At 51.8% G+C, this 27,378-nt stretch overlaps 11 protein-coding genes across 11 annotated transcripts; 5 read left to right on the top strand and 6 right to left on the bottom strand.

The window, feature by feature from the left end:
• Nucleotides 1–2,656: 2,656 nt before the first annotated feature.
• Nucleotides 2,657–9,515, bottom strand: BCR38DRAFT_342972 (Mus7/MMS22 family-domain-containing protein; the record flags this gene model as incomplete). The annotated part of the gene is made up of 6 exons (XM_040855986.1): nt 2,657–3,891; nt 3,944–4,133; nt 4,186–4,320; nt 4,367–4,537; nt 4,591–4,769; nt 4,820–9,515. The coding sequence occupies 6 exons, from the start codon at nt 9,513–9,515 to the stop codon at nt 2,657–2,659; spliced, it is 6,606 nt and encodes a 2,201-aa protein (XP_040715590.1).
• A 305-nt stretch (nt 9,516–9,820) lies between these two features.
• On the top strand, nt 9,821–10,177 carry BCR38DRAFT_485311 (uncharacterized protein; the record flags this gene model as incomplete). The annotated part of the gene is made up of 3 exons (XM_040863863.1): nt 9,821–9,881; nt 9,941–10,001; nt 10,054–10,177. The coding sequence occupies 3 exons, from the start codon at nt 9,821–9,823 to the stop codon at nt 10,175–10,177; spliced, it is 246 nt and encodes an 81-aa protein (XP_040715589.1).
• A 331-nt stretch (nt 10,178–10,508) lies between these two features.
• On the bottom strand, nt 10,509–11,219 carry BCR38DRAFT_434221 (uncharacterized protein). Its single transcript, XM_040860298.1, has 2 exons — nt 10,664–11,219; nt 10,509–10,525 (listed from the first exon to the last, which is right to left on the bottom strand). Exon 1 carries the CDS (start codon nt 11,012–11,014, stop codon nt 10,706–10,708), a length of 309 nt encoding a protein of 102 aa, XP_040715588.1. The 5' UTR covers nt 11,015–11,219; the 3' UTR covers nt 10,509–10,525; nt 10,664–10,705.
• Nucleotides 11,220–11,490: 271 nt separating this feature from the next.
• Nucleotides 11,491–12,269, top strand: BCR38DRAFT_409567 (cytochrome c oxidase subunit IV family; the record flags this gene model as incomplete). Its single annotated transcript, XM_040858381.1, has 3 exons — nt 11,491–11,716; nt 11,922–12,115; nt 12,183–12,269. The coding sequence occupies 3 exons, from the start codon at nt 11,491–11,493 to the stop codon at nt 12,267–12,269; spliced, it is 507 nt and encodes a 168-aa protein (XP_040715587.1).
• A 763-nt stretch (nt 12,270–13,032) lies between these two features.
• Nucleotides 13,033–14,886, bottom strand: BCR38DRAFT_485309 (P-loop containing nucleoside triphosphate hydrolase protein; the record flags this gene model as incomplete). Its single annotated transcript, XM_040863862.1, has 2 exons — nt 13,033–14,164; nt 14,228–14,886. The coding sequence occupies 2 exons, from the start codon at nt 14,884–14,886 to the stop codon at nt 13,033–13,035; spliced, it is 1,791 nt and encodes a 596-aa protein (XP_040715586.1).
• Nucleotides 14,887–15,981: 1,095 nt separating this feature from the next.
• BCR38DRAFT_485308 (family 13 glycoside hydrolase) lies at nt 15,982–18,468 on the top strand (the record flags this gene model as incomplete). Its single annotated transcript, XM_040863861.1, has 7 exons — nt 15,982–16,060; nt 16,130–16,254; nt 16,310–16,409; nt 16,464–16,576; nt 16,634–17,325; nt 17,383–18,349; nt 18,430–18,468. 7 exons carry the CDS (start codon nt 15,982–15,984, stop codon nt 18,466–18,468), a joined length of 2,115 nt encoding a protein of 704 aa, XP_040715585.1.
• Nucleotides 18,469–18,813: 345 nt separating this feature from the next.
• On the bottom strand, nt 18,814–20,356 carry BCR38DRAFT_409564 (origin recognition complex subunit Orc5; the record flags this gene model as incomplete). The annotated part of the gene is made up of 2 exons (XM_040858380.1): nt 18,814–19,803; nt 19,868–20,356. The coding sequence occupies 2 exons, from the start codon at nt 20,354–20,356 to the stop codon at nt 18,814–18,816; spliced, it is 1,479 nt and encodes a 492-aa protein (XP_040715584.1).
• An 883-nt stretch (nt 20,357–21,239) lies between these two features.
• On the top strand, nt 21,240–22,619 carry BCR38DRAFT_314914 (uncharacterized protein; the record flags this gene model as incomplete). Its single annotated transcript, XM_040854692.1, has 2 exons — nt 21,240–21,318; nt 21,373–22,619. Coding segments are annotated over 2 exons (1,326 nt in total), but the record flags the coding sequence as incomplete, so codon positions are not given.
• An 875-nt stretch (nt 22,620–23,494) lies between these two features.
• On the bottom strand, nt 23,495–24,424 carry BCR38DRAFT_342540 (acetylxylan esteras-like protein 1 precursor; the record flags this gene model as incomplete). Its single annotated transcript, XM_040855955.1, has 2 exons — nt 23,495–24,266; nt 24,321–24,424. 2 exons carry the CDS (start codon nt 24,422–24,424, stop codon nt 23,495–23,497), a joined length of 876 nt encoding a protein of 291 aa, XP_040715582.1.
• Nucleotides 24,425–25,235: 811 nt separating this feature from the next.
• On the bottom strand, nt 25,236–26,027 carry BCR38DRAFT_514962 (uncharacterized protein; the record flags this gene model as incomplete). The annotated part of the gene is made up of 5 exons (XM_040865078.1): nt 25,755–26,027; nt 25,622–25,670; nt 25,476–25,550; nt 25,355–25,426; nt 25,236–25,325 (listed from the first exon to the last, which is right to left on the bottom strand). The coding sequence occupies exons 1-5, from the start codon at nt 25,979–25,981 to the stop codon at nt 25,236–25,238; spliced, it is 513 nt and encodes a 170-aa protein (XP_040715581.1). The 5' UTR covers nt 25,982–26,027.
• A 600-nt stretch (nt 26,028–26,627) lies between these two features.
• Nucleotides 26,628–27,188, top strand: BCR38DRAFT_485304 (voltage-dependent anion channel; the record flags this gene model as incomplete). The annotated part of the gene is made up of 2 exons (XM_040863860.1): nt 26,628–27,008; nt 27,075–27,188. The coding sequence occupies 2 exons, from the start codon at nt 26,628–26,630 to the stop codon at nt 27,186–27,188; spliced, it is 495 nt and encodes a 164-aa protein (XP_040715580.1).
• Between the last annotated feature and the right edge of the window lie 190 nt (nt 27,189–27,378).

Raw genomic sequence — 27,378 nt, 5'->3', positions numbered from 1 at the left:
CCTACCGTCGGCCCCATTTTTCACTTTGGAGTAAAAGTCCTTCGCTTCGTCAATCCTCTTGGTCAAGTAAACAGCCTCCTCCAAAACAGATTGCCCAAAGACTTCTGGTTTGTATCCCCGAAGACCAATCATCGTTTTTGCGATTCTGTGTACTTCCATTAATGGCAGAATCCTTTCAGACAAGGACCTCGAACGGTGCTTTTCGTCAACACGTCGAAGATCGAAATCCAAGACAGGGGCGCTTTCATCGCCATCGGGACGCAATAATGTAGTGAGCATGACCTCCAGGTTCGCGGAATTCTCGGCGAGGAAATCGTTCTTTATGAGACTGGGAATATCAAAATCTTGTAGTCTTGGCGGAGACGTATGAAATGTGATGACCCGTTCGGTGGCATCCAGCTTTTTCAGCCATTGCCTGTACGGCTTCGGCGCATCCAGGCTGGAACATGTCCCAACCAGAACTACCTTCCGGCCTTCGAGCCACATGCCATCGACGATCTTGCGAAGCTTGCTGAGTATTATACTACCGCAATCCGAGTCCATATCCAAAGCATTAAAGTCGTGAACATGAATAATCAGAGGTCGTTTCTCCGGTGTGTCGGAATCAGCGGTGCGAACGAGTTCTTCCAGGGCGGCATTGACTTTCAATTCCTCCCACAACTCGTCCGACTTCCCTCGACTGTCGCCATAAAGTTGATCTATAATGGATGACGGCTTCTTGCTGCCATCTTTCTTCCCCGTGGCTAGTACAAGGTGGAAAGGCATACCCATGTCATCTGGATCTTCGCCTTCGGTATTAACAATGCTTCGTATCCTTCCACTGTTCTCGGCAACCTTGAAGCCAAGGATTGAGATGGCGCTGGGGGCTCTAGTGGCCTCTTGCCCGAGATATGACCCGACTACAAGCGCAATGTCTTGAGGCATCAGGTGTAAAACATCGGCTTTGAGAGATGCGCCAACATCTCGTATAATATTTCGAGCCCAGGTTGCCCCTTGGTAGTAAGGGAAGTTGAGAATGGTGACGGGTCGCTTCAACTCAGTCAACTTGATGGCTTTTGGATAGTCAAGAGCAAAATCTGCTCGAATGGAGGCTATTGTTTCGAAGAGGAGATCGTTATGAGCAAGGCCGAGCTCGGGCACATAGGGGCCAGTCGAGTTCTGGATATAGTGCACGGCTCGCAGGTCGTCGTCAAGCTTGGGCATTTCATCGGTTGGAAGAGACAGGGGCAAATATGGTGGTTCAGCCACCATTAGAGACGCCCTTGTTAGTTGGACATTGAGGGTGTGTTGTCTCATGTCGGTAAGAAACTTCTCCAAGGCCTTCACTGCCTCGCTGTAATCTGTGTGCATCTGCAATAATACGAAGGCGGCATAGTTGTAAGCAGCACCGACGATTAGGTCCCCTCTGCGCGAAATGTACTGCAGATAGTCATCTTGGTTGGCCCACCCCCGAACGTCCTGCAAATGGAAATTATGTGCCTCCCGCACAGCAGACTCATCCCAGGCGGCAGCTTTCAGCATGGCGCCGTAGCCTCTTTGGAGTTGTAACATATTCCGAGGTTTCTTAACCGCTTCGAAAATAGCATCCACATCCTGAGCAAGATTAGCCGCCCGTCGGTAGCGCAAATGTCGGCATCGCTCCTCACCGTCTCGCCGTCTTCTGGCGCGTCAGCCTCGCGTCTCCTTTCGTCCTCCTCTGGGAGCATCTTTATGAATTTCTGAACAATGTCGTTGAGGTCGGTCAACAGAGACGTGGCTAGAAATGGGCTGTCGACGTTTTGCCGCGCATCGCCATAGCGGTAGATGTGCTTCTCACGGAACCCCTGAGGCAGCTGGACGGGGGGCAGCTCCTCTGGTGTGCGCTTTCTCGAAGTCCTCCCTCTCGCCGTCCCATTCAGCCGTCTCTGTCGTCCGCCCTGTACCTCCCCATTGCCGTTCAGCCCGCCCTCACCAAATAGGTTCTCCTCGCCGTTAGCCTCAGAGCTGCTGCCGTCGTCCTTGTCAGGCTTATCACCGCCACTGCGGGGGTTGCCGTCGTCAGCGGGCGCGGACGGAGGAGCTGCTGCTTCTGCTCTGGTTTGCGCCGAGACGTGGAATCGTCTTGGTCGGATCGGTCGCGTCGCTAATCGCGCCCTGGAAACTTGTAGTGCCGCTGAGCGAAAGGCACGCATCCACGGAGCATACATTCGGGGAACTGGCGCTCGGCGTGAGCGGGCGAATGTATGTCTTGCTATCTTCTTCTACCAGTGTCCTCAAAAATATTTCCGTCTTCCGATGTTAGCCACACGGCTTGGCCCGAGCGCCGGTGTCCGTCGCTAACACACCGAGGCTTCACCCGACGACATTTAGGAGTCGTTCCAATTCATGTTAGGGAGGTGGGTACGGAAAGTGATTTACGATTTTTCTCGGGTTGACGTTTCTCAACCGTGATAGCTCATGATAACATCTGCCGACTCACAAATCGTATTCTAGGCACTGTCTGACTGGTTTGTCGCCCCAGGTCAAATTCCCGTGAACCATCACTGAACATGACTTCTTACGCAGTCCCTACGGTGCTTCAAAAGGTATCTTCATGCTCTTGTGCTACTATATGCAAGTCTATGCAATCTAACCGAGCTCCAGTCCACCCAACCCAGCAACTCCGTAGCCATACTTTTCAAAATAGGAACTCCTCTTGTATCATCATTTTCCTATTGCTCCTGCCCGTCCTCTTCCCGTCTTTCGAGACATCGTGGTCCGCATTCCACTCCATGATCTGCTCATACAGATCACTCGCCAAATTCCTCATATTCCATACTGGCACCGTAGTACCCATGCCCGACTGCGTTGAAGACGGCGCCGCCGGTCGCGCCGGCCCCCTTATCGTGGCTATCGACCCCTTGACGACCCAGTTCTTCGGAATATCCGTCATGATTTCCTTGACAAAATTGTTGATCTGTGCGTTGCATTCTAACGTCGGATCGGCTTTATAATGCCGAATCCCTCCAAGTAAAGTGCTGGAGCTTAACTGGATGGGCAATGCTGCATCTGAAGAGATACCTAGAGTCTCGCTTAGACAGTCTGCTGCCGAGCGTGTGAAGTCCGTAAACGAGTTGATCTCTTTGGTCAACGCCTTCCCTGGCTGTGACACTGACTTCATACAAAGGTACGCCTCCATCGATGGTCCAATCAGGTTGACTAGCTTCGTCATGTGTGTCATGATGTGTAAATGCTCGGGCTGCAGATGAGCGATATCAAGTCTCCGAAGATGCTGGATACCGGTCGAAATGGACTTCAGTAATGTCAATACGTCAGGCATACTCTCTTCTCCGATCTCTCGATGTACGCATGATTCCGTGAGCAGTTGCTCCAATGCATCCACATAGACCGTCATCAGTAACCAGGCAGTTGGTATTCGTATTGCGGCCTGGATGATGGCCGGAAACATCCGGTTGAGTACGAATGAAAACACGTGTGGATTCCTCATGCCCTGCACCAATATAGCGCTCTCTTCGGAAAGCTTGTCATTTGACAGAGCAAGCTTGAAGTTGAAGTAAAGGTGGAAAAACAGCCCAGATACGGCACCAGTATTTCCATCTTCGAGCTTCAGCCCGAATGACAAGATGGTTGCGGTATGCAGTCCGGGATCTTGTGCAGAGGGTGAGTATTCCCTGCTGATCTGGTAAAAGTATTGGTCGACAGGGCATATGTCGTTCGTTTTGATGATTGAAATGATTGAACGCATGAACTGGATATAGTTGGCGTGCTCTGCTGTGTCCAAAGTCATCGACTTTAGATCTTGCTTCATGTGTTCCATCGCAGCTCGGATAGCCTTAGAACACTCCGCTTTCAGTTCATGATTGCGACTCGGATTCACATTGCGCAACGTTTGCCGCATCTTCGTAATTACATCTAGAATATAATCAGAATTCGGCCAGTTTATTAGGGAAGCATGTTCACTCACGATTAAACAGATCTCTGTTAGAATTATAGTCGGGAGAAATTCCAATCTTGATGCCGACATCGTTGAAGTCTTGGAGATACTCATGACCGTGGCGTATCATTGTCTCAACAAGCTGATTCTCATAGCCAAGGGCACAGAATGGCTTGACAATTGCACACAACAACAATTCTATCTGGATCACTCGAATATCCTTTTTAACTTATTAGCTTGTGCTACATGCTGGATCGTCCGGTTCTGCTTACCTGGAAGCTTGTGACCTCCTGATCAATCAAGTTCGCAACGAAGAGACATAAATACCGTCTTGAGCCAAGAGGCAGCTTGTCTGGGAGTGACTCAAACAGACAATACTTTCCAGGAGAGAAGAAGTTTGACAGGCGCTGTTATTGTAAGCTTTTGTTCGGAAGCATCAGTCAAGCAACTTACCGAGAGCCCAACGTCCAGGAACCGGGCCACAATTCGACTGGCAACTAAAACAACCTGTTCTATACACCGCACCCTCCCGTTTTTGGAACCCAGCGACTTGTTTTCTATAGAGCTTGAGAAAAGTCTCTTGGCCATGGGAAAGAAAGTCTTGGCTATGTCTCGGTCAAGGCGCTGCAGAGTTTGTTAATAGAATACAACACAACGCTTGAATGAGATGAACATACCGAGATAGCATCCTCCCCATGCCAGTGGTCTGCCGACTCTGAACTTGTTAATTGACGGCCGAGGAACTTCTCGATTCGCGTCAAATATTCGTCGACTGTGTCAACAGCTGCCTGTAGCGTACCCCAATCGAATTCGGGCTCGGGCGAGGCGAAGCGCGTAAACACCTCGAAGAGCTGGTCTTTGAAAAATTCAGTATGCTGTGTTTTACATTACCAAGGTGTTACTTACAGGTGTTTATGACGAAAGAAGCTGCTGCAAGAGAAGGTGCATGCCGGATTACATCCAAGTTAGCCTTCAAGGAGAAATGCAGCACGTCCGTAGCGGTTTGTTTGTTCATGTTGACAACTCTTTTCACCATCTCATGGTCTACCCCACTCGACACATCTTTGGATAATCTGAGGAATTGCTGCTGAATGTCGGATTCTGCCGATGAGTACTGGTCCAGAACCTGCTTGAAGACGTTGTTTTGCCATTGCATGAAGGGCTTGTATGTATCCATGCCCCCACCTGATGATACAATGAATCGAGCCAACTGGTTCCAAGCACGCAAGTTGATCAAACATGCCTCTTTGTGGGAGCTGCCAGGAACAATGAGTTTTTCGATATTCTGCATGGATGGACGCAGGTCGGCTGGGGCGCTCCAAAACAGAGTACAGAGAAGATCGTGGTGGTTCCGTAGCGCAGCCAGCTCGTGTTTATGAACGCGGTCTTCCTTTAGGTACTGTCGATTGTGGTTGGGCAACACACGCGCCACGAGGTTCCTCATATCTTTGATCAGGCCAAACTTTCTTAGGCGTCGGATACCCAAAGCCAGGAGTTTGAGAAATATGTGAAAACACCTGTCTTCGGGCATGATCATCAGAGAGGGAGTCCCGGCAAGGTCCTCGAGGAATTGGGGAGACTTGTAGGCCTCCTCGTTTCGCAGGTGTGACAACTTCTGAGACGCGAAAAAATCGAAGATTGTGCCAACAATTCCATTGCACTTGCGCCATCCCCATTGCTCCACCAAGTAGTGGCAGCGGCTCACAATTCCGCGACAATACTCATTGAAGCCTGGCGATTGTCTCTGATTGCTTTTGTACAATTCGAACACTCGGCTGAGTAGTTTCTGTGGAAGTGACCAACCTTCAAGAGGAATCGTGTGCCTTATTCCAGGGACAGCAACTCCTGCATCGTCGAACTCGCCGAGTGGGAGAAGGGTAAAAAGATTGCGCCAAAGCCGCTCTAACATGCGGGCGTCGACGATGGAAGCAGGATCACTGGTCAACATGGCGGTAGAGACCACATCCCAGAACCCTGCTCGAGGGATGCGCGCTGTTTGTAGAGTTCGTACCAACACAACCCAACAGACAGCGGAGAATTGTTCATTTTGGATACCACGGTCCCTGGAAGATGCGGCTTGGAGGTCGTCATACAACCTTCGGATGTCTGCTAGGTCCATCTGCAGAAGCATACGGACTGTTTGCTGGCACGTTTTTTTCAGCAATTCCTCGATTTGAAGCGACTCGGGAACGGCGAGCTTCTCGCAGATCCTCAAAGTCTGCATCACAATGATGGTGCATCGTGTTAGTACCTCTATCGGTTGCCTTGCCATAGAATCGAGACTGCCCAGCAACGACATCAAGCGCTCCGTGAACCCCGGCATAACTTCCAACATCCTCTTCGCGAAGTGTCTCCCACTTTCACTGTCGGGTACGCTAAGATATTGTTGGACATATTCTAGTGCAAAATCCATGGCTCGTACCGCAGTCAAGAAATCTGTTTCCAAGGACGATTGCCCGGGCTGTAATTTGTCTAGAACCCAGTCAAACAAGATGCCCATTTCTGATGAAGTCTGGGCATCCCACGATCCCCATCGCAGGACTGTGTCGCCCAAAGCCAGGACGTTATGACCTCTGGGGCTTAATAGCTCATCCAAGTGTTTGCCTTCAAGAGCTTTTGCCAATCGTCCATCACCAATAATAGTGCTCGCGTGGAAGAACACTCCAGAATCGAGAGGGAAGATTTCGAAGTGCTGTGTGTAGTGTGTGCCGAATGGGCCTAGCCCTACCAATTTCAGACTGTCCTTGGGGAGCACGACTGACTCTAGAGTCGCACTCGGTTCGTGGGATGGTGGTAGCGGATCATTGGCATGTGTATACTGAGGTGCCGTAGTATCAATGCACCGGGGTTGAAAGCGCTTCCGCGGCCTAGACCGGGTTTTCATCGGTGAACTCTTAGCAATTTGCACTCTATCATCCCGTTGCGGTTGTTCTTCAAGTGCCCGGGGGACTGGGCTAGTAGGGTTTTCTCTGAAGATTTGTTCCAGACGAACGTCGGCCGGGGCAGGTAAGGTCTTACGCGTCTTTCGATATAACCTATCGAGAAGCTTCTTTTGAGCATCGAAAGCGTATCGATTTATGCCATCCCCACCAGCTACCTCAAGTTGGGCAGGTCTCAATGCGGCGCGCCCGGATCCTATTCGATGAATGTGAAGACACCGAGTGGGGGCTGGACGAGGTTCTGCCACAGCATCAGGTGAATTCACCGACGTAGCATCTTGCTCAACGGCAACGAAGTTATCGAGATTGGTCTGTCTGACCAGTTTTCGAGATTTAGAGAAGCGTGAGACTGGCACAGTTACCGGTGCGGGAGCACGTGGTCTCGGCTTGGATTTGGACGACTGAATAATCGGATTGCTTGATATAGGTTGGAGAGGTTGCGGCTCACTTGACTGAGCATGATACAATGCGGTTGTCGATGCAATTCTAGACTGGATTTTCCCATTTTTCCAGCTTCTGAGCGTGCCCAGGGCATCGATGTTATCCTTCCTGGTCCCTAAACTGATGTGCTTTGAAGAGGGGCTCGATCGGCCTTTGTCTGGCCTTCGATTTGCCGTTCGAGCAGCAATTCGTATGAAGGGGGGGGCGTTTGGTTTGACGACGTCGATGATACTGAGCCTTGGAGGTGTGGCTTGCCTGGGCATCCGTGTTTTGGGCACTGGATAACTTGGTTCTCTCGCATTGCGCGAGTACCCTGTAGTGGTCTTGCTCGACCCAGTGCCACTTTTGGATCGACCAAGAAGTCCGGTAATTTTCGTTTGCCATTTCCTCTTGCCTGGTTGACCTTGAAACGTCTTTTGGCTCTTCTTCCGTTTCTTCGGCGGTTGCTGCCTGTCCAAAGCAGAACTCACGCGTTTCCTGCCTGGTAACATTCGATCGATATGATCTTCTTCGACAACAGAGCCTGCATCGTCATCATCATCGTCATCAAAAATAGAGAACATGGGTATTTCAGGCGATTTTGAATCATTATTGTTTCGTAAATTCGTCTCGTCATCCTCGGAATCATCGTCGAAAAAGAAAGGATTATTACTGGGTTTTGACAACACCTGACGTCGTTGGGCTACCCCTTTTCGGTGGAATCGCTCTGGCGAATGCTGGGGGCTTCGACGCTGTGGATTTTGCTGCTTCCTGTCACGAGGCACGTGTCGATCTAATCGAAGCCAGGATGCGGGAAGTACCCCTCGAATTCTTCGACCGGCTTCAAGGACCGCGTCAATCTCATTTGTCTGGCTACTGCTTGACTCGCTATCTTCGGCTGCATCCACAGAATCGTTCATAACGGCCATTCCCACCTCTGAAGATGCATCAAAGTCGTCAATGCCCGTTAAATCGATCGCGCCCTGGTCCTGCCTTGCAGGGGATGGTATTTGATTTTGTGAGACGGTGGTACTGCTGGGCTTTGGAGTGAGAGAAGCGATCGCCGGCCTGGAAAGTCTAGCTCGATCCGCAGAAGTCATAGACAGAAGTGCGGGGCTAGTCTGAGGCGGAGATGGAGGTATTGCAAATAGGTCTGGCATCTGAGTCGTGGGAGAGGCTGTCTTATTGAAGCAGGCATTCGCTTGCAGTTTAAGCAATTTCGACTTGGATGAGCTTTTGGGAGAACCTCGCCGCTTGTTGTATGTCATCGTCTTCTCCTTCGTTCGCCTCTGGAAGATTTCGTCCAAAGACGGCAGGTCCTCATTGGCATCAGTTTGAGAACTACCCAACACGTCGCTAAAAGACATCCCGTGCCTATGAGGCGAAGTTGGGTGCCTGACGGGGGAATAAAGTGCCAACTCATCGTGTTCGTCCAGGAAGTCCTCTTGAAGGCTGTTTTGACTCTCCCCTGTCTCCACTTGGGCACTATTCTTAACGGTGGACTGGCTGTCCTCATCATAGTCCTGTTCTTGAGAGTCTTCCTCTGCTTTTCTCCGCCTCGCCTCTTCCTCCAACGCGACTCTGATTGGCCGGACACCATGGGATTTTAATATGTTGCTGTAGCGGGCACTCTCCAGTTGATACGGATGTTCTTGGATAGGTTTCCGGGGTCGTAGGGAGCGACTCGCTTGAGAAACTTCCTGAATTGCCAACAACTCGTCTGGAATCAAATCGTGGATACGAGTAGCGCTCGTTACAGCAGCCTTTTCCGCGCTGTTCGCCCTTGAAGCGATCGAAAGAGGGTTGGGGCCAGATTCAACCACTGCTTCGGGGTACACATTCCTCAAGCTGGGAGAAAGGCTGCCATCTCGTTCGGACCTCGCTTTATCGGGCCCTATGTGTCCAGTCTCCTGTACACCTTCCACGCTATCATAGTCGAGCACTTGCGGAGCAGACGACAGAGGCGAAGAGTTCGGGCTATGCGGAGGCAACTTCGTGGCCGTAGGTAGTTCGTTGCTTGAAGCCGGAGACGTCGTAGTCTTGCGATCGGGATCCTGGGATGAGCGAGGTACATCCCAGATATCTTCGTTTCCCGTAATCGGCGCTTCGGTGAGCGGATCGTCGTCTACATCGTGTACGTCGTGAGAAGCCGCAGGAAGCTCCGGCTCCTGTGATTCCTCGCTATTGAGAATACTTTCGTCGTCCGAATCTGGAACCTCTCCAAGCTCCTTCCATGTCGCCATTGAGTCTGCAATGCATCGCTTTTTTGCCTCATCGGTGGTACGATTCGAACATTTTTGCTGTGGTGCCTGCAGAGCTAATCGGTGACGTTGCCGAGACGCGTCTTCAGTCATATTCAAGACGCGTTCTCTAAATGGTTTTTGCGTGGTTTGCACTTTCCGCCCGCCGGAACAAGTTGACGACAACCCGAATTAACTCCACATGAGCTCCTGACTGGATACAGTCCAGCAGCTTCCATGACAATTTGCTTTTTTGATATGTCAAGTACTTGACATCATTATTTTGATCAATCAATTTTGCGCAAGACATGAGTTATCTGCGCAATCTTTTTGGCCTAGGGGCTGCCGTTGGGTTCGGCTACTGGAATGGTATGCTATACCCTTAAATCCTGGTCTAGACGTCGTCCTGGGGTTAACATATACCACAGCCACATACGCTTTAAGGCCTGCATTTGAAGAGGAGCAAAAGAAGAGGCAAGCTAGAGAAGCGTACGTCAAACGACGATCCCTCCATCGCTGCTGCGTCTGACATCCACAACAGTGAAGAATTAGCACTTGCTGCAGCGAAGGGTTCAGCAGCGAATGCCTCTAATCCTATAGAGCAGGGGCCACACCCAAGCCATGACCCCAAAGGACAACAGAGGCTCTCAAACAACACGATTTAGACTTTTCATACGACTCAAATCCTGAAACTATCTATACCTTGTCCTTCATGGGGGCAGTGGATGTGTAGTTGCAACATAACTATCCCCTGCTGCTTGGCACTGGATGCTCGCGGGACGAAAGTAGATAAGACAGCTCCTGGGCTACTGTGTCAATGGCAGAAACTACCTGGAAGGCTCTCTGCTTATGTCATCATATAGAGCAAGCCGTAATTGAAGGGTTTAAGTTAGCTCTCGTGGATAAAGACCAGACGTTTGCATGAGGTAAAAGGCAATCAGTAGTAACGGGCTGAATTCTTGATCTTGAAAGACGTGGTGTTCCCCTTGCTACATACTGATATTTTCTACTTGGTAAGCTGCTCGAAACTTATGTCTACTTGCAGCGAAACGTCTGCAACTGTTAGCCTCGTCTTAATCAGAGAGATCCTTCAAAATGGTATAATGGACTCAACAGCAGTAGTCTATTTTGCTAACATGGCTCTTGATAAGCGTCCACTCAGATAATTCTTCCCTTCACATTCCTCTTTAAATTTATTCTAGCAATTGACGGTCTGAAGTACTGAACGCATAATGCGATGCTTTACAGTTTATGCAAGACCTGAGCGTGGCTTCGAACCAAGCTATTATGATGCGGCAACTCGTATTACCACATGCTGTCGGACTACTTAGGTAGATTGTATAGAGCCAGTCCTGGGAAATGACTTCAAACCGGACATGAAGGTAGCCAGAACTGACTGGCCAACAAGTATTACTGTGACCTAACCCCGAAACCACTCGCCGCAACAAGCAATAGGGTAAGCAAATAATGAGTGTCTTCCTGCCTAACTGTACTGACACCATACCTAGTTGGCCGTCTAGCACCTCAAAAATACCAAGTTCGAGACTTTTTACAAGCAGATGAATATAGCTAACTAATAGATTGGAGGTGCCTTCTCCTCACGCCCAAGCAGACGGGTTGGATGACGTGAAAGCCTTGGTCCGATATTTTGCCGATCGCAGCTTCAGCTTTTGCGCTGTGGAGCTCCCTTCCTCCTTTGAGAATCCCAAGCCCATTCGTCAATAGCCAATAAGAAGACGATGATTATTCCATTTTCTACGTGACTGCGTGACTTTTCAAGAGCTCCATGCACCCCCCATCCATCATACGACACAAGCGTTAAAAAAAGGCTCTCAAACTCCTCGCTCACCCGACTATTCAACCCGCCCGTCCCATTGAATCACGCCCCAAAGTCGCACAAATATTAACGACGTGCCCAGCCCAATTGGACCCCCTCTCCACTCTTTCCGGCCCTTCTCATCGACTCCATTAATTCACCATGATGCGAACTTCGTTGCTGCGCGCGGGCGCCCGAGCCTCGACACGACTCACAACCGTCCAGAGGGCTGCCGCCTCGTCCTACGCCATCTCCAACCCAACTCTGGCCAACATCGAGAAGCGATGGGAGGGGATGCCCAGCAATGAGCAGGCTGAGCTCTGGATGTTGCTACGTGACCGCATGAAGGAGAACTGGGCTGAGCTCACGATTCAAGAGAAGAAGGCTGGTAGGTCAATCAGGCTTCGTTTGCGGCGGCCATTGCGGCACTGCGCATCGGGATGGAAGATGGAGTCAAAAGCACTGGGAGAAGAGAGCTGTAACTACTCCATTGTGGAGACTCATGCTGCCTTCGACCGGTCGGTCGTGTTTAAACGGCTTCCATCCCCTCGAATGTACTGCTCGAAATGGACGCTAATGCCATCCTATTGCAGCATACTGGATTGCTTTCGGCCCTCACGGCCCCCGAGCTCAAGCATCCCCGGATGAGGGGCGCAAGGTCGCTCTGTACGTCGCCCTTGGCGTAGGAGCCTCGTTCGTCATCTTCACTACAGTCCGCATGTTCGCCAAGGGCTCGCCCAGTACCATGACCAAGGAGTACCAGGAGGCGTCCAACGAGTTCCTCAAGGTATGCTGCATCTGTCCACTGCAGTCAATGTGGTTTCTAGAACGCTATCAACTGACTTATCCAATAGAACCAACGCGCAGACCCCTTCACTGGTGTCTCGTCTCCCGACTACAAGGGCAAGGGCATGGTGCAGTCGCCGCCCAAGAGCAACTAAGTCCGCTGTCGCTGCTGCTCTACTACTATTGACAAACTCCGTCCGACTGGTGAATCAAAACCTCGATCTTTTCATTTGTCATTAGAGCGTGGCAAGGTGCATATACCTAATGGGGAGTAGATGGTTAGCTGGCTTCTTCGAGATTGGCTACCTATCTGGTACCCAAACATGGTGGTGGAGACGAGGCGTATGTGTCTGTGGATTGGAGGTTCTTACGGCGATACTTCCAGATCCGGGGAGTTGCCTAGTCGCGAAGTACGGGCAACTTCAAGTTGTAAATATGTATTAAGAGGAAACCATTAAGCCGTTGTAAAGCACCCAGTACTGCGACCTATGTACCTTGAGACCCTCTACACTTTAATGACATACAACCCAAGATCCTTAGTCATGGCATTGTTCTAACTGTAGCAGCAGCCTGAACAGCTTTGTTTCATTGCGCATATATTCGTGCAATGCAGTATGTACAACTTCTGATTATTGATACTAAGCTATATACGCTCTGAAATATCCACCCTATACCTTCCTCAACGCCGCCATGCCCCGTTCGTAAGCTGAACTACATCCCACGTCCCTGAGAGGCAGTCCCCTCTGGTCGTACAACCAAAGATTAAAGGTTTCCAGAGCTCTGGACTCGAAAGCACCGCGTTCAGTATAGCAGAAAGTCGTCAACGGCGCCCATTAGCAACTCCCCCGGACTGTAGATTCCGCCCGAGTACTGTGTGTAGTGGAAGCGGGGCTCAGGGAGGAAGTTGTGGCAACTCTACTAAGCACCACTCTGTCCCGCCTCCCTATAAGCCTCAAACCCCGCTCCACTAATGACTTCCCTCCCGCCAGCGCCGGAATGCTCTATGATCCCATCCTCTTCGTTCACCATTCTCTCGACCTCCATCCGGCCGTCCTTGCCCCAGTACCCTACCTTCTCCTGGCCCCGGACCGCTTTATCGGTGACCAGCACGTACGACATTGGGGCGTCAAACATGGCCTCGGCCAGCACGCGCTCCATCTCCATCTTCAAGCCACGAGCCCCTGTTTGGGACTTCTCGGCGCGCTCAGTGATCGCTCTCAGAGACTTCTGAGTGAAGTAGAGGCGGGAGGGGTAGGTCTCGAAGAGCGCCGTGTACTGAGCCACCAAGCTATTGCGGGGCTCTGTGAGAATACGCAGGAGATCGCTCTGGGAGAGCGGTGTGAGGGCCACTATGTTATGGACACGGCCGATGAGCTCAGGGATGAACCCAAACCCCTGCAAATCTTCCGGGGTAGCGAGATCTAGTGCCGTGAGAGCTGATGTATTGGTGGCGTTTGGAGGGTGGTGTGGGAGGCCCTTGAACAGTTCCGGAGGCAAGTCCGGGGTCTTGCTATTCGAACTGCGACTCCGCAATTCTGAGCCGAATCCCATACTGGGTTTGGACACACGATTGAGGATTACTTTGTCTAGCCCTACGAAAGCCCCACACATGACAAAGAGAATGTTCGTCGTGTCGATGGTGTATTGGTCCACCTTGCCAGAGGGAGGCGGGGCTGACTGGGGGCCTGATGTCGAGGACGATGAGCCCGGTCCCGAATAGTTGGTCGTTATGGGGCTTGCGGAGCGAGAGGATGCAGCCGAACGGTTGTCTTTGACATTGACCGTAACTTTCGTGCCTTCGACGAGCTTGAGCAGTGCTTGCTGTACACCCTCACCACCTACATCCCGTCCATTCATGGTCTCGCGTTTCGCGATCTTATCGAACTCATCAAGGACGACAATTCCGTGCTCGGCTGCTTTGATATCGTAGTTGGCTTCGATGAGGAGGCGCTCGATACATGTTTCGACATCTTGGCCAATATACCCGGCTTGCGTGAAGGAATTGCAATCGCATATCGTAAAAGGGACGTTGATTTTCTTGCTTAAAGTCCTACAAGCAATTAGTACTCAGTAATAACAAACCCCTTGGCTTACCGTGTCAGATATTACCTACTCAAGTATATACGTTTTTCCTACGCCGGTGGGACCTATTAACAACAGATTACTCTTGTCAATTTTAACGTGCTGTGGCCGGTTTTTGTCTTCGGGTATGTAGTATTCAATCTCCTGCTCGTCAAACTGCCATGTACTATGATGGGTATGCTGGACCGACTCGTTGTGGCCCGGGAACTCGTCTTTGGACATCTCGTCAGTCCCGAACCAATGGAACGGAGGATCTTTATGCCAACCTTCGACAGGGTGCATAGGGTCCCTCTCGCGCGCTAGCCTTTCCCGTGCCTCATTCCGCCGCATCATCTTCTCCTCTCGCTTGCGTTCCTGCTCTTCCTGGTGATGCCGCCTTCGCACCCCCTGATAGTGGTTGAAGATGATGGACGATATCGTCTTCTTGGCTCGGTCCTGTCCCACGACGTATTCATCCACGCGCTTCTTGAGGTCCCTCGGGTAGAACTGCGGTACGCCGAATGTACTCTTATTGAACATGGGCCCCCGCCCTTCTTCGTCCGGGTCATATGTGTTGGAGAAGCTCGATGAGAGGTCTCGGGTGCGGCGTGGCGCGGTCTGGAGGACAGACGACGTCGAGAACGCTCGGCATCGACAAATCGGGACTGCAATAGCGAGGGAAGAGACGGTAGAACGAGCAAAGACCGACATAGTCACGTCGGTCCTAGGGGTTCACCCCCGAACTATCAAGCAGACCCTCACTACACCTCATAAGCGAGCATCTAATGGAATAGGCTCGTCGGACAAGTTTGCGGAAGATGGGTACTTCAACGTTGGTAGAGAACGGAAGTCGAGAAGCGAAATGGTTAGGTCGTGCGCTTAGAGGCCCTTTATGTGAACAATAGGTTTCGCTCGATAGAGGTCAACGACGGCAAGAAGGATGTTGTTGATTGTGTCTTGTTGTAGCTCCTTGATCGGACATCGGCGTGCTTTGACAAGATGTCCGCATCTGTAAGCTAACCCGCTGCCCAGTGCGGGGGACTCGGGTGGGATGTGCCGCTAAAAGCCGGAGTCGACCTTCATTTGTGCATGTGGTGGTCCTCCAGATTAACAAGTTGATCCTAGCGCAAGCTCTCTCCATTGCCCCATATTGGATGACTTTGGATGACATGATCCAACCTTGTGAACTGGAGAGGCGGGTTATATTGAGATCCACTTGGCAATAACACCAGAGGGGTTGCTATGAAGTTCCCTGTCGTTGGCGAGAATGGAAGCTATCATACTGATCCTCTGATAGACAGCGGGCAACGTGTAGCAGGTAGGTAGCAAGCTTGTAATACTCGTTCCATCGACAGACACAGCCATTTGTTGAACGAGGAAGGGTTTTTGGCCGGGCTGGCAGGGGTAAGTTTCGTTGAATTAGTTGATTGCCGCTGCTGCAGACCGCGACGTCATTTCCAACGTCCCATGTTGGAGCCCAAATTGGAGCTTTTCCCGCTTCAGACGAAAGAGAAAGAGCTCTTTAACAAAGTTCAGCTTGCCAAGTAGAACTCAGGAACGAGAATAATTTCTCTCTTCGATTGACTTTATTTCCCCTCGAGCTGTTCCGGGTTGTACGTCTTTCAATTGACCGGTTCAGGTGTTTTGTTCCATCATAAGTACCTACACTTACCCAAACCTCGAAGTACGTAGCTTCAAGTCGCTTCTAGGCGGAGGGCTCAACACTTTCTTCAAGCGGTCGGTGTTCTTTTTTGGCGCTTTTCAGAATCACTTAGTCCAGCCCCGTCCAGGATTCCGCTTGCAAACATGGATCCCATTGCAGATGCTTCGGCCAATTCGTTGGCTCAAAGTAGCTCAGCCGAAGGCGTTCCCAACGACGGCACCGGTAAGCATCGTTCACCTAGACTCCTTGGCGGAGATGTCTCCGGCCGGTGTATGAACTGACTTTGGGTAGGTGTCATCGAGCTCGACCCTTGGTTGGCGCCTTTCAAGGACGCCCTGAAGCGCAGGTACACAAAAGCTCAAGACTGGATCAAGATAATTGACGAAACCGAGGGAGGAATAGAGAAGTTCTCTCGGGTATGTGTTCTAAGTCTAATGTGAGACATGTTCTGACCAACGCCTTCGAGTATAGGGTACAGAGAAATTCGGGTTCAACGTGGACAAGTCTCACAACATCACGTACCGAGAATGGGCACCGAACGCAACGGAGGCATTTCTGATCGGAGACTTCAGTGAGTTCCATCGACCCACAAACGTACTGCGATGCCAGGCTAATGTTGGACAAGATGGCTGGAACAGGGGCTCCCACCCCATGAAGAAGAATGACTTTGGAGTCTGGGAGATATACCTTCCTGCGAACAACGGAGGCCCAGTCATTCCTCACCAGTCCAAAGTCAAGGTACAAAGGACCCAAATCTCATGGCTGTATGTATACTCGACTGACGAGAGCCCGTAGATCTCCATGACTACCCCAACCGGCGAGTGGATCGACCGCCTTCCAGCGTGGATCAAATACGTTACCCAAGACCTGTCGGTATCGCCGGCCTACGATGCTCGTTTTTGGAACCCTCCTGCTTCCAAGAGATACACATTCAAGCACCCGCGACCAAAGAAGCCGGAAAGCGCTCGAGTATACGAAGCGCACGTTGGTATTTCCTCGCCCGAGCTGCGAGTTACGACCTATAAGGAGTTCACCGCGAATATGCTCCCGAGAATCAAGTGTCTTGGATACAACGTGATCCAGCTCATGGCCATCATGGAGCATGCCTACTATGCCAGTTTTGGTTACCAAGTCAACAACTTCTTCGCTGCCAGCAGCCGATATGGCACACCCGAGGATCTCAAGGAGTTGATCGACACAGCTCACAGCATGGGGCTCGTGGTTTTACTTGACGTGGTTCACAGCCACGCCTCGAAGAATGTGCTGGACGGCCTGAACGAGTTCGACGGTTCTGACCACCTATACTTCCACGAGGGCGCCAAGGGCAGACATGAGCTCTGGGATAGCCGGCTCTTCAACTATGGCAGTCACGAGGTTCTGAGATTTCTCCTGAGCAACTTAAGATTTTGGATGGACGAATACAACTTTGACGGCTTCCGATTCGACGGTGTCACAAGCATGCTTTACACCCATCATGGTATTGGAACGTAAGTGGCCGCCTTAATTGTCTGTTTCGAAGTGACAACCTGGCTAATGTGTTCAAGGGGTTTCTCGGGTGGTTACCATGAGTATTACGGCGCCGGAGTCGACGAGGAGGCCGTGGTGTATCTCATAATTGCAAACGAGATGCTACACAATCTATACCCCGAGTCAATCACAGTGGCTGAGGATGTGTCGGGGATGCCAGCTTTGTGCCTACCACTTTCGCTCGGCGGCGTTGGCTTCGATTACCGACTAGCAATGGCCGTTCCCGACATGTGGATCAAGCTATTGAAGGAGAAGAAAGATGAGGACTGGGACATGTCTGCTATTTGCTGGACACTGACAAACAGACGCCACGGTGAGAAGACGATTGCTTACTGCGAGAGTCATGACCAAGCTCTCGTGGGAGACAAGACTCTTCTTATGCACCTCTGTGATTCTGAGCTATACACCAACATGTCAACGTTGACGCCTATGACACCTGTTATTGATCGCGGCATATCTCTACACAAGTTGATTCGTCTCTTGACCCATGCTCTGGGTGGTGAGGGATACTTGAACTTTGAGGGCAACGAGTTCGGGCACCCCGAGTGGCTCGATTTCCCCCGAGAGGGAAACCAGAACTCGTTCTGGTACGCGCGCCGGCAACTCAATCTCACGGACGACAAGCTCCTCCGCTACAAGGACCTCAATGAATTCGACCGACAGATGAACCTGACAGAGGCTCACTACGGCTGGCTGCACTCCCCCCAGGCGTACATCAGCCTGAATAACGAGAGCGACAAGGTCATCGTTTTTGAGCGTGGCGGCCTCCTATTCATCTTCAACTTCCATCCTACGAACAGCTACACGGACTACCGAATCGGTGTCGAGAGCCCCGGCACCTACAAAATCGTGCTGAACTCGGACTCCAAGGAGAACGGCGGCTACAGCCGAATCGACGAGAGTACGCGCTTCTTCACGACGCCCATGGAGTGGAATGGCAGGAAAAACTGGACGCATATCTACATTCCTTGCCGTGTTGCTTTGGTATGCGCTCTCGCATAGTCACAAGTTGTAAATACCGGTTTTGCGTTTGCCCAATTGCTGACCCTGACCTGCAAAAATAGGTGCTTGCTCTCGAGTCACCCATCTCGCGGGCTTACTAGAAAGTAAACACTAAAGCTTTCCTGGAGGATGAATTTGATTATGCTCCGGGATTGCCAGAGAAGGTGTACGCTGCTGAGAAGAAGGCTGGTTTAAAGGGGAAGGGGTAGCCGTCCCATCCTGGGAGTTGAGCGGTCATGCATACGATATTTCTAGACAACTGCAATGTCTAAGAAGGGCGACAAAATGGAAGACGGAAGTGCTGTGATTATTGTGGACGGCGGTTAGCTTGTCATAAATCTCAGTCTCCTTAATTATCCAATTAGTCTTAGATTGAGCCTATGTCTTTGACCAATGTGATATGGGTGGGTATCCTGCCTGATCCGATGGATAATGCGATGACATCTTCACTCCAGTAACCACTCCTCAACCTCGACCCCCAAACTCCGACCCACCCCCCTAACAACCTCCCACCCAACCCCAACCCTCCATCTCCCCCCACGATCCATATTCCCACCGGCCGACGCCGCACCCCCAACCCTAACCACCAACCTCAGACTCGCCAGTGTCGCAACCGCCATCCCCACATCTCCGTCTACACTACCCGCTCCCTTTCCTTCGTCACCGACCCACTCCCGTCGCAGGGCCGCATAGATGGCAACCATGCGTTCCAAGACAAAGACCCCCGGACCGAGCAGCTTGCGAGCGATTTTGCGGTGTTTGGTGTTGCCGCTGCGACCGCGTGATTTCACAATGGCACCGCCGCGTTTGCGCCGGCCGTGGTGCCACGTGCTGAAGAGGGTTAGGTCGTGGCGGGGGGCGTTGTGGGAGGACAGGTAGGCGGCGATTAGTAACAAGCGAGCTGTCGGGGGAAGGAGGTTCGCGAGGTCTGTAGTTGTCTTGAGTTTGTTGCTTGCTTCGGTTTTGCCTGCAGGAGGGGCTCCAGATCCTGCTGCCACTACTGTTGCTGCTGATGATGCTGATGTTGTTATTGCGGAAGAACGACCCTTGACAATACCCGGCTCCAGCACTGTCTCGTCTTGGAAGTAAGCCCGCGACACGATGAGCAGCTTGGAGAACTCGCGCGCTTTGTGGGTTCCGGCCGCAACGGGGGCCGTGAAGCGCGGCCAGAGGACGGCACTGGCTTGTTGAAGGGAGGGGAGGGTGCGTGAGGCGGAGCGGGTCAGGCTGTCGTGGACAGCGGCTGCGAAGCGGGTGTAGAGGTCGGTCGTTTCTTGGGCGGTGGTGTTTGGGAGGGGTGGAGGAGGGGACGCGGAGAGGATGGTGGTGTATTGCGATTTGGTGTAGGGAGGGAAGTGGAGGTGAGGTGTTGAGGCGGTGCGCAGGAGGGAGGGGGTGGGCGAGGTGAGGATGAATATCGTGATTAGATTCGGTATCTGAGTGGTGTGGTTAGCATTGATGTAGTTTTAGAGGGCCTAGAGTAGCTTGAGGGGGTCGTACAATCTCAGATAATCTCGCCAATGCTGGGAGTAGCGTTGGAGGCGCCTCCCTTTGGCGATCAATCGCATCAAAAACCAGCACGAATCTCCAGCCTTCCTCTCCTCGCTCCTTGTACTTCAGCATCTTACTCAACTCTACCGTCAATGCGGCCAGCGTCTCGCACCGCCCGACGGCACCGTCCCATTGTAAAGCGTCTGCTACCGCTCCAATGGTGCGCTCGAACAGGTGCCGCGCCGTGACGCATTCGGACGACTTGACGATGGCATAATTGAGGTCGGTTTCGGTGTCGTCGCGCAGGACTTTAAGTATATTCGCAGTAATGGCGCTCTTGCCCGTGGCTTCGGTGCCGTGGATGATGAGGTTCCGGCATGGTGCTGCGTGAGGGTAGACGAGAGTTGCTAGAGCCCGGATTTGAGGTTCGCGGCATGGGAAGGTCGAGAAGAGGGTTGTGACAAGCTCTGAGGGGAGCTGGAAGAGGGTGTTGCTCATTTTCACCTGAGAAGAGCCCAACACGGTCTTGGCTGCACAGATATCAGACTATTGGATCTTCATTGTGCTTTATGGATCGTGAGCTGGAGTGATAGTATTGAAGCGTTGAGAATAATTCTAGATTCCGGTGTAAGGTTTCGGGCCGGTCTACGTAGATGGCTACGGCAAGGGGTGCGGCGCGTTTTGTCCCCAACGATGGCGCGTGCTAACGCCTACATAGATATTGTGCCTCGGCCTTTCCTGCTTGAAGCTACAGGGTAGTCGCGTTGACGGTTGGAAAGTGGTCGAAAGGATTCTCTCAAGGCTACAGGCGAACCAAGCCAAGGTAGTTTAGCGAACCAACTCGCAAGCGAAGAGATTAGTGGATTTACGAGAGCCGGCCTTAGCGGTGGGAAGATGGGGAACAACCACCGCCAGTCGCCAAACCGTTGTTTTCGCAGCCCTTGTTCTCGCAGCCGCTTTCTGCTGCGCCGCCGCCCGTTGCTGAAAGTGTTGACGTATGCATTCGAATTGACCTCGAATCAGCGGATTTTCCGCTTGAGCAACACTGGATCAAGCTGCGATATCATTGCGGTTTTTCTCCCCTCGCGAATACAAGATTGTTTGCTTTACTTATCAATGAGATCCGAGCTCGCATGTCCTGGTGTAAGCGAGTGCCATAGCAAGTGAGGTTGTGGATGAGATTTCGGAACTAGAGAATAAGCTGAGTCACCCATATTGAACTCCGGATACCTTCAAAACAGACGAGATGGAGACAAACATGGACTTACTTCCTTTGGATCTCCATACTCCTATGCCCGACGATATGGATTTTACGTTCTTCAATCGGTTGTCGGAGACGGAAGTATCGGCTCACCCTCGACCGTCAATTGAGAACCTCGAAACGACTGAGAAGCCTTACCATTCCAAACGACCTCACAAGAAATCACGGGCGGGTTGCATCAACTGTAAAAAACGTAAAGGTTCGAATATTTCAGCTCGCGACAACGTGATACATCCACTAATTTAAGTAATAGTGAAATGTTCTGAAGAGAGACCGACTTGCCGTGCTTGCACACTCCGTCGGGAATCATGCATATACCCGGGAAGCAAATCCGCCGGCCAATCCCCGTCAGCGTCTTCGTTGTCCCAAGCCGTCGCAGTCAGGGATTCATCTCTTCCGAGCGTGCGGCGCGGCGCACCTCAATCGCCCCATCGAAATGCTGGGGATGTGGTAGTCACAACAGAACCGCAATTTCGGCCAACGGGTGTGGGAGACGACATCGACATGAAGATGCTGTGGTTCTACACGGCCGAGGCCTGCAATTCGTTCTCCATCGAAGGCGGTCGTTCTCCGACCATCGACCACGTCTTGAAGGTCAAAGTGGTCGAGCATGCCTTCAAATCGCCGTTTCTCATGCAGTGCCTCATGGCCCTGTCAGCTCTGCAGCTCCGGGGCCTGGGCCAGGAGGTCCCCTACGCTAAGACCCTCGCGTATCAATCCAAGGCATATGAGGGCTACCGCGATGCCATCGAAGCGGCGCGGCCAGCTGACTACCCGGCACTTCTGGCTTGCTCGCTCCTCATGACGGCGCTGAGTAGCCAGATGTTCCGCGAGGCCGACACGAAACCTCTGTATATCGTCGACTGGATGGCGGTCTGGCGAGGCATCGGACTGATTATCGAAATCATATCACCGCAATCCATCACCGACTCGGGCCTGGCTGTGCTCTTCTACCGGCCGCCCATTGACGTTGAGAAGACGGGTCAATTCATCCCAAATAATCTACTGTTCATGGTGTCGTCCATCAAGCCAGGCGACGCGGATTACGAGCACCAGCAGACATACTACACGGTGCTGAAATGCATGGGGTCGCTCTACGCCGAGCTCCATCACGGCTTCAGCTCCATCCTGGATCTGCGTATCATCACCTTCTTCAGTTTCATGCCGCGGGAGTTCATCCCCCTCGCCAAAGAGCACCGCCCCCGCGCGCTTGTCATCCTGGGTTACTACCTCTGCTTTGCCAAGCTCAACAACGACCTGTGGTGGATGCAAGGCATATCAGACCGCGAGATCAAGGAGATCCTCCACGCCGTAGGCAAACCCTGGCTACACCTCCTGCACGTGCCCCGGAAGATCATGCACATGACCGATAAAATCCAAATCATGAAAACCATCCTCGCGCATGATACCTGGGCCCCTCCCGACCAGGATTTGTCCGACAATGACAGAGACCCACGGGTCAAACAGCCCGGCATAGTGAGTGACAATGGCCGGCACTACGATCTTCCGGACGGGCAGTGGGTGATGAAGGAGGCGGGCACGGAGGCGGAGGAGGTGGGTGGGCAGTGGGTATTGAAGGCGTCGGGCATCGTGCTGGAGAAGCTGAAACTTGTTAACCCCAACGTCCCCGAGGAGCTGCCGGGCGAGAAGACCATTCTGGGGACGAAACTGCTGGGCGCTGCGGCTTTTGGAGTAGGACATCCGCTCCGCTCGGATTCGCCGGCGTCGTCTTCCAAGTCTTCTGCGAGTCCTTCGCCAGTTCCGTCGATAGCGAGGTCGACTTCGGGGTCGGTTACTTCCAGCTTCAGCCCTCCTTGATCCCGCAACGTCCATGGATTATGTTGTCTTGGGAAACGTACTAAGGACCGGGGTTGTCAGAGCCGTGCTAAGAATGGCCCCGTGTGCTTCGTGAACGATCGTCGATATGGCACCATTTGCTATTTGGTATGACTCACTTAACTCTGGAGCCCCGAGAATTCACGTGCTGACAACGATATAGAATGGTGGGTCATCAGCATATGAATCCAACGACCTTATGCTAAAGTTGTAAGTCGGCCGAGTATAAAGGCCAAGCCACCTACCAACGGTGGTCTTGGACTGATGGTAATGCAACTGTCTTTACAAAGCTTTTTGAGGTACTTGGTAGGTCATGTCAGATGTGCCATACTACATACTCGCAGTCATGATCCCCCCTCCATATATCGATGTTCCAAATCCAACCCCAATCCCTATCCCTACCAGCTTCGACTCTACTTATCGACTGCACCAATGACAAACCATATGTGCATCCTCAACAACTATTTAGATACTCTTTCTCAGTCTTCCAATCTTCAATTTCGAACCACACCCACTATCACAGCAACCTCGCCAACCCCTCAGAGCCCAAACCAAATCTCACTCGCCGTCAAATTAGCCGGAACGCTATGCCCAACCCCCTGGGCATAGATTCCCTCCACACTCGACCCATAATCCGAAGTCGTATACCCACCCTGCGGCGTATCAGCCTTCGTAGCCGTCGCCGTCTGACTAACCCCAAACACCCCCGTCCACTGCTTGATCGTTTCCTCATAATTTGCCGGCGCCAGCGTCGAGTCCACGCTCCCATGCCAGACCTGCATCTTGGGTCTCGCCCCAGTGTAACCAGGATACATATCCAGCACGACCTGCTTCCACTTGTCGGCCGTGGCTTTGATCTGTCCGCCCGAGCAGGTATTATTCCACTGCGCGATTCCGCCACTCGAAGAAACGAAACAGCCTGCTGGAACGCCTGAGTACAAGGACACGGCGCTGATGAGTTCCGGGTGTGTCGCGGCGAGGACGTTGGACATCATGGCTCCCGAACTACCGCCCGTTACGTAGACGCGGGACGCGTCGGCTTTGTAGTGGTCGAGTGCGTAGAGGATCATGCTGGCGATGGCTTGGGAGTCGCCGCCGCCGAGGTGGCTGAGGGATTGCTTGGAGGAGACGTCCCAGCAGGTACCGGAGTTGGGCGATGAGGGCCAGATGGTGATGTAACCCTTTTTGTCAGACCCTTGTTTCCAGGGAATCTTGTTGTTGGTGAAGTAGGATTGCGCGGAGGATTGGCACGAGTGGAGTACTACTACGAGGGGTGGGTTGGTGACTACATTATCGGGGACGTAGATATACCTGGATAGGTGTTATTTAGGTGTAAGTCAAATAGGACGAGGGGATGGTTCATACATCTGTGCCTTGGAGGTGGCATTGTTGTTATAGTTGGACACCTGTGTGAGGGAGGCCCCTAGGGCTGCTGTAGCGAGGATGCCGGTGAGAAAGGTAGAAAGCATCATCTTCATAATTTAATTCAAGCTACACTAAAATAAGCAATGACATTGGCGAGGTGTCGCGGCCGAGGATTGTCAAGACGGGAGCCAAGACCACTTATATCAGTTTCTTGCCTGACTTGGCGGAATGCATCTGCACAACTGCCATAGTAGCCTGGGGGCTAAGCTTTCCCCGCAATGTGGTCCCTAAGATCGACATGAGACAATATATTAAAACTGAGATAAAATGCCGTGATTATGGCCTTTGTGGTATTGTTTTCTTTCGGCTAAAGGGCTGTCGGCGTTTAGCTGAATCTGGCGATACCCCTGACTGGCCGGGATCCAGTAAAGAGGAGGTGTATACAACCCGCGGAGGTGCCTGAAACATTGCCGGCCTGGGAAACGGGTTCTTATTATTACCAGGTCGGGTCAGACTGTTGGCAATGATTGGAGCGGTTCTGTGCTGCCAGAGGTGCGCCTGAGCATGATGAGATTAATGAAGGCAATACATTTTCAGCTTTTACAGAGCATTTTTCAATATCTTGTTGTTATGCCACACAAGTCAATATTGATCTGAAGGATGGGATGGATGTCGCTCAGCTTGTCATCACCAGAGCTTGAGTCAAAGTGAGAAACGCGAACCGGATACTGGATCCTGACAACAATGAAGCGATTTGTACAAATGACCGTATTATGTCGTGAATGTTGTTCTGGAGGATACGCACCATAAAGCATCCATATAAGTCAACAAGTTCATACCAAACATCGATATGGGACACAAGTTGATATTACAATACAACCTGTTCATCAACAAATCCATCATTCCAATCCCCATTCACCCTCCCTTGACCAATCCGTCCCCCTCATTCTCCTCCTTGCTCCGCTGACTCCTCGGTGGCACCTTATCAATTCCATCCTCTTCTTCCTTGTCGCCCTCTTCCTTCGTTTATGCACAGTGGTAGACTTATGCTCAGCAGGACTGTACACCGTGTACAGCAACAGCGATGTCGGCCCCGTGTTGAGGAACTGGTGGCTTGTCCCCGCGGGCTCAATGACCAGGTCTTCTGGCCTTGACCTTCTGCTCGGTGCGGCCGACTTGGGCGAGCCCTGTGCCCGAGGTGAAGGTTAGGATTTGGTCGACAGTGTGGATCTGTACATGTGGTGAGAATTAGAGGTGATTTGGCCGAGTTGGATGGATGGGATGAAAGGGGGAAGTAATGCCTCTTCGCCAATGTCACCACCGACCGGGATGGTCATGAGGACAAGTTGACTGTATAGCCCTGCAATATCTTAGTCCTACTCCTGATGGAGTGATGCATGTCGACTCGGAAACCAAGATAACATACTAGTTCACAACACCCTCCGAAACTCAGCAGATTGCGAAGGCAGAGCCCCCAAGATATCGGGGAAGTACTGTATTTCGTGCTTTGGGAGACCACTTGACGGGGTGGGGAAGTTGGCCACTTGGGTTGTGCTGAAGGCTCTGAGGGGAGCTGTCCTGTGTAGTTGACTTTTATGAACTGGTGCTCTTGGTCTAGACAACAGATGGCGAGCAGAGCGAGTTGAAGGTTTGAGAAACATTGCGATCCAATGGAGAAGAGTACTCTGTTCTGCTCAGATGTTATAGCGAGTAAAGGTCTGGATGGCAATCCGGGTCAAGGAATGACGACGTTGATTTGCCTGGTCCCATGTAAGTTCGATTCAAATGAGAGAAGTTGCATTGGTGGACATGGGAGTGCGGTTCTAGTGGACTGATGTCGGCATTTGGCATATTCGATAGAGGACGTTACGTTATGCGGGATCCTCTAAGCTCAACTCTTCATCTCATCAGACTGCCCAAAGCCATTTGGGCACTTGGGATTGGAAATGAGTTTGTTTGGCGGATAGCCGGCTTGATCTATATTCTCTTTTGGTGATTTCCAAAGTTCCGATCCCGTGAGGTTGCTGGTTTACCTGGAAAAGGAATTTCGCAATATGCATAGTAGCTGTCGATCCTCGTCCCAACTTTCACCGCAAGCGCCCCGTCGCTTTACTTATCAGTCTCCACCACCCCTCTGAGATTTTTTTCTTCGGCGCTTTCTGAGTCTCCCTTGCTATACTCCTTACTGTTGCCGCTACGTACGGGATACCCGGTTCAGGAGGAGCAGGTGTCGATGACGGAAGTAAAGGTAAATGGCCGATCACTGTTAAGAATAGCCTTCTGGACTTACTTCGCCTCCTCGTCGCCATGTTCCAGCACCACATCATCTTCGGCATGGAGAACATGGACGTCGGCGACGCCGTGCCGACGTGGATCATGTCCGCGTATACTTTTCTCGTTTCGGGACCTCTAGCAGCGCAGATTGCGCAGACGCAGCCGAGCCCGTACGATATGCATATAATCATTGCCGGTCTTTCGGGACAGGGGTTGGGGTGGATGTTGGCGCTGCTCATGTATAGCGTGCGTTTTTCTCGATTGATACGCCTCGACATGCCCAGTCCCAGTGTGAGGCCGGGCATGTATGTCAGTTTAGGGCTGGCGGCTTATACGTGTGCGGGATTGTTGGCGCTGGGAAATCAGGGAAAAGAAAAGGTGCCGCAGGGTTATATGGGGATTACGTCGTTAGATGTTGGGGTTGTGTGGCATGCGGTAGCTTTACCTACAGGGTTGTTTCTCTGGATGATTTCCATTTAGTTCTCGGGACTGACGACGCTGTCGGCTCTACGTAAGGCGAGGTACATGAGGTTCAGTCTCCAGTGGTGGGCGTTTGTGGTCTCGAATGCGGGTCTGGCGATTGCTACGAACTGATTGGGAATGTGCTCATGAGGGACGGGTAACGGGATGTTGCGGCTGCTTTGACTGTTATACTAGTCGCCTTTTGGATCATGTGTGCTATTTTGAATGTCCAGGCTCTGTGAGGGTATAATGTATTGGCGCTGGGCAAATATCAGGAGGTGGATGAGGTGAATACTGGATTCGATGGAGGCACACTTAGTTC

This window comes from Pseudomassariella vexata (genome assembly GCF_002105095.1).
Source record: "Pseudomassariella vexata strain CBS 129021 chromosome Unknown BCR38scaffold_7, whole genome shotgun sequence".
Lineage (NCBI taxonomy): Eukaryota > Fungi > Ascomycota > Sordariomycetes > Amphisphaeriales > Pseudomassariaceae > Pseudomassariella > Pseudomassariella vexata.
Note: the sequence above shows the minus strand (reverse complement) of the source record. Positions and strands in the feature narration are given on the sequence as shown.